This window comes from Beta vulgaris, chromosome 5 (genome assembly GCF_026745355.1).
Source record: "Beta vulgaris subsp. vulgaris cultivar EL10 chromosome 5, EL10.2, whole genome shotgun sequence".
In the NCBI taxonomy this organism is placed as follows: domain Eukaryota; kingdom Viridiplantae; phylum Streptophyta; class Magnoliopsida; order Caryophyllales; family Amaranthaceae; genus Beta; species Beta vulgaris.
Window position 1 is genome coordinate 5,926,096 of NC_079206.1, and position 5,641 is coordinate 5,931,736.

The following is a 5,641-nucleotide window of genomic DNA, read 5'->3' on the forward strand; positions in this document are numbered from 1 at the left end:
TATATCTCTATTATATAAGTCAAGGGAAGAGATGTGGTGTCCTCTTTTGAAATGACTAGAATAACCTCTAATAATTTAAAATAATGTTTTCTTTTTATAAAAAAAATGAGAATCAATGCAACTTGCCATATAGAATAAGTCAAAAATAGAATGTGCAATCACCATTAATAATTTGACAAAATAGATCGATTGCCACAATCAAATGCCAAAATTAGTTTGAATATTCAATCAAAAAAAGTTAGCTATATATCCTAACAACATAATAGTATTTCGTATTTACAAAGTTCAAACAATATTGATTATTAACATTTACAATCGCTACAGAACTATACTAAAGCCACAGTATTGAACAGTTAAAATCGGTCACCTTCAATTATAAAAAATAATATCTATAAAGAATCTCAATAATTGACATCACTACCAAACTAATTTTAGATTGAAAAAACATGTTAATTCATATATATAGCTCATAAGGTTGTTAGCGCACGCATCGCGTGCACATATGACTAGTACTCTAGTAGTACATATATCAAGGCATATGTAGAGTTAAGTTTTTTTGGATTGGTTAGATGAATTGCCCTACATGATCAGAATCTCACACATGTCAACTCAACCCGAGTTAGAGGGCTAGACACTCTAAGAATTCGGGGGAAAGTAAAGAAAATCTTACCCTGAACGTGCCCCTAGTGGGAATTAAACTTCCAACCTCAAGGTTAATTGGAACTTGGAAGGCGTTATCATAATCATTAGGCCAAGCTTAGCTTGGTGTATGTAGAGCTAAGTACATATATGCACTTTATAAGATATACCAATTTTCTTTTGGTAATATATAAAAAAATGTTATTACGTACAATACTATCAGTTAATCTCAGAATAAGAAGTATATTTTTTGAATAACTTTTAGTGATTTTTATCAATAAATAATTAAAAATATTAATAGTAAACAGATAGAGTATTAATAGTAAAAATTAAGTACTCTTTAGCCATTGATAAGTATACGAAGCATGAATTAATATTGCTAATTTCCATAGATAACAAAAGAACTCAAAGAAAAATCACATCTTATATATTAAAAAAAATAATAAAAAGAAACTAAAAATTACACAAAAAAAAAGAAAGAATTTGTAAATTTTCAGTCGATCTCTAAAACAAAAGCATCAGATCTTGTTCAACTTGTCAGGTACAATACGAGGGTTATTCTTAGCAATTGCAAGTCTTCCAAGAAGCTTATAATTATAGTTGCACAGATGATCTTCAGGATACCTATGAGACTGACAGAAATTTCTCCGACATTTACAGTTAAATGACACCAATCCAAGCTTCTTCCTACAGAACCAACACTTTGGTATTGCACTCTCCTTCTTTTCAGCCTCAATGTAATCCATAATATATATCTCTTTTTCTCTCCCTAATGACATTAAGTTCATCTCCTCTTCCAACTCATCTATATCAGAATCAGCTGATGGTGATGATGCTAATTCTGCCTCATCCTCCTTCACGACGTTCATGTTCACGACGTGGTCTTTGTAACACTTTGAACATAAATTCATCGTCGCTGCTGTTCCAAAGAACCCGCATCCATTGCCGCACAGGATTGCCTCGTTTGCTTCCACGGAACCTGTTTGGGTGTTCATCTTCGACTTCGTACGTCAAAACTTTGGCTGTATAGGGTATATTACTTAGGATTTACGACGGTTGTTTTCTAGCAGACACTTAATAATATGATTTGGTTAGGACTTAGGATGGAGTAAAGTGAAAAACTATTAGTGGGGTTTGCCTATTTATATACGATCATGAGGTAATCTAATCCGAATTAAACACATAAACGTATTAGGAGTCGGATTATGAAATTGGCTTCAGCTTAACGTGTATTCAGTAATGCTATAATGCTCTTATTAGGAGTCTAGTTGGGTTCTGATTTCTCTTGCTGATCTTGTTTTAGTAGTCATTAGGATAATTTCAGGCTTTCCTAGTTAATTGTTAGTCACGTAGCCCATATTTCCCATAATTTACAAAATAAATACAACCAAGATGCTTGTTTTTGATTTGTTGAAATAAAATAATCAATTAAAAGGAAAACTTTGTATCTTAAGCAAATCACTTCTATATAAGTGTATATTTACGATAAATAGTTATTCGTGTCTCGCAAACTCACATCATACATTAGATCTGTCTTTTAAATTGGTTGATTCAACATGAAAAAAGTTTACAATTTCATTTTTCGAGTCATAAAAACGCATTGCATTTTCGTTCCCACCTATACAATGATTGAAATTAACTACAATATATGTTTTTTTCTCAAATTTCTCCTTTAGATAGGTAATACTTTGTTTTCTATCTTAACTTGTAAAAGTCTAAGCATAAATAAATTAAGGCTTGGTGTGGCCATCAGAGATTATTATTATGCAACAAAGTTGATTGGTGTTTTATTATCACTATTATGATAAAAGAAAAACTTGATAGATAATATAACTTGTGACGTGGGATACATTAGTATATTACTCATCTACTTGATAGTCGATTATGTAGGCGTCGAATTCATGTGTCAACTTAAGAAGAAGAATTATTTTTACTTATAATCAAAAATCGATATGGGATTGTAAATTAGTTGGTTAGTGTATTTGTATTTCAAAAAGAGGGTGTAAGTTCGAGTCTTAACACACACAATTTTGTTGTCTAATTTGTATCAATTGCGTATTTGCTTAGAAGGGAGAACATGTGGTAGTATGACAATTGTTTGTCTTGAGTTTTAGATTTCTATATAGATTGAAGGAGAGAGAAACTGAAAAACCTGCTTGGAAATCTGAATTTATTAAAAGAAATAGATTTGGGTTTCAGGCATTTGGGCCTAGATTGATTGGTTTAGATAAGGCAATATTGAAGGGCTGGAATGCTTGGGGTTAAAATCGTTATGTTGACTATTCTGTTGGACTAGTAGGGCCGAATTAAATGAAGTATTTTTCTTGGGCTTTGGTATTGCCTAATTATTGGCCTGTTTTATGAAACACTAACCCACATTTATTAGACGCAGTTGGGATTTGGGAAGACAATATACTTCCTCCGATCTAGATACAAGCAACATCTTCTGTTTACATGATAGCCAAAGTATTTACTTTTTTTTAAAATATCCTTAACTAGTATTTGGGCCAGAGCGTTGCCCCGAGTTGATATTGTTTTCGAAATTGAAAATATTATTTTTTTCGTTTTCATTAAAATATATTAAGAAAAACTCAACATTTAAAAGGTACAAAGATAATAATATGGACATTTAAAACTTCATAACTAACTTAGAAATGCATAAATAATTAGGTGAAACATAGTTAACGTTCACAAACTAATGTTCTTAAGTTTAGAATACATAATAATAAGAGTTTTGCATAATTTAAGAAGTAATACTCAGTGGCGGAGCCACGTGGTAACAAGGGGTAGCACGTGCTACCCCTGTTTTTTTTAAAAAAAAATTCGAAAAATTTCCAAAAAATAAGGAAAAACCTAAACATTCTCATGCGCCGTTTCATTTCACATTTCACTCTCTAAAACTCAACTCACTCTGTCTAAATTCCGACTCGTCGCCGGTCGCCTCCTCTCTCTCGAGTCTCGACTTTTGTTGCAGTTGGTCGTCGGTCCGTTCAACACTATAAGTGTGGTCGTCGCCGATTGCCCTTGTCGGTGTAGTACTTCAGTCTGCAGTGGCCCGGTGGCTTCTCATAGTCGTCGGTGCGGTACTTGGGACCTTCAGTGAGTAACAAAAACCTTTAATTCCATCCTAATATGAGAAAATCGAACTTAAATTTTTCAGCTTTGAGAAAATCAAAATTAAATCTAAGTGTGGATGAGTTCTTTGATTGGTGGGTACCGTGGGTTTCTGTTGAACCCAGTAAACTTAACTTACCAAATTAAGTGGTAAGTACAAAACTTTACATCTTTAGAGTCAAAATGAAAACTATGAATTGGTGGGTGAGTGGTGATAGTGGGTATCGTGGGTTTGGAGTATTTGTTGTAATTTGTGACTCATTTGTGTAAGAAATTTTCATTGTTACATTATTAATCTGAATTTTAATTGTTACTTTTGTTAGTCTGAATTTTGATTGATTGTTATGAAATTTGAATTTTGATTGATTTTTCTGAAATGTGAATTTTGATTGTTAGTTGGGCTGGATTTTCTTTATTGTTAGTTGTGAATTTGGGAATGCTTGATTTTTTAATACGTGGAATTTGTGGAAATTGGGAATAATATGGAATTGAATTTATTAGTGAATTGTTAGTTTATTATTGTAATTGTGAGAACGGATTATTACTTTATTAGTGAATGAGAATTCTATATTTCAAATAATGAAGAGAAAACATGAGAGGGATATCTCAAGCTTTTTTTTTTCCAAAGTAACTCTAATGAAAATCAAGTCGATTCAAGTCCACTTCTTCCTCCAACTCAACTAAACCAACAATATTCATCTCCACCAAGTACTAATTAACACTCCATCTCAAAATGAAGACTTGGATCTCCCTAAAGATGATAAAGATTATATTAGGAGATTCTAGTAAAGTAAAACTACGCTACCCCTTCTCTAAAATCCTGGATCCGCCCCTGGTAATACTGCTACGCCATTCCATCACCCTTGTCGTTACCTAAAACAGATTAGCAAAACGTCATGAGCCGAAGCCCAGTAACATACTACTCTAACATCGTAAATTCATTTCAATTCATTTTAGTTGCAAAACAGAGAGGAGAGAGAATAAAGTAAAAACATTTTATGTAAACATAAATTCATTATTATCCTCATCTCATAATCATCATCATAATTATCTTATTGGTAACTTGACGAGTATAACATATAGGGACGTCTCCCATCATCATCATCATAATCATAGGGCAATAGCCACCAGGGACATCGTCCCTAACCAGAAGGTGGCATAAAGTCATGCATAGTGTGGTGCCACCAGGGATAATTGCCCCTAACCAAAAGGTGGTGTTTCCGCCATAGAACAGAACGATACGTGCATGACCAACATAACATCATACTGCCAAGAGCCATCTTTCACTTTTGTTTATCATGTTCCATTTCTTTTTATTTATACATTATACTTCACAATCATCATGGGAATCATATTCTTTAATCTTCCGCAAATCATCATAAATTACGTAACGTCATGAAATATCATGTTTATAAAAAGATTTCATATCCCGCAATCCATAAAAGCATACATTTAAAATAAACATATATAAAGATTACAATAAAACATATATTTAGAAAGAGAATGCGGGTGTTAGCAGTAGACTTTACCAGAAATCCTGCTTAGTAACTTTGATAGTCGGAGGAGGCTTGTAATATCCCTTTTTCCCTTAATCTAACCAATAATTGAATAATATCAATAATTATCTTAACCCTTAGACTTATCTCCTATATTTTTTTATAATGTCTTTACCTACATTACTTGTTAAGAAAATACATGAAGTCATATTATTATCATAACCTCCCTCATTTAAAATAGTGAAAGTATTGGGTCAGACCGTCTGACCAAATACTTACTGTCAGACGGGCTGACCCAAATGAAAAATCTCTCCTCTTTTCTCTTTCACGTCGTCTTCTTTCTCCAACCTTTTAGTTCTTTCCTCTATTTCTCTCTCCTACAGTACTCTCAT

At 32.7% G+C, this 5,641-nt stretch overlaps 1 protein-coding gene across 1 annotated transcript; it reads right to left on the minus strand.

The window, feature by feature from the left end:
* Nucleotides 1-608: 608 nt before the first annotated feature.
* On the minus strand, nt 609-1,731 carry LOC125497950 (zinc finger A20 and AN1 domain-containing stress-associated protein 6-like). Its single transcript, XM_048645676.2, has one exon. The coding sequence runs from the start codon at nt 1,632-1,634 to the stop codon at nt 1,158-1,160; it is 477 nt and encodes a 158-aa protein (XP_048501633.1). The 5' UTR covers nt 1,635-1,731; the 3' UTR covers nt 609-1,157.
* Between the last annotated feature and the right edge of the window lie 3,910 nt (nt 1,732-5,641).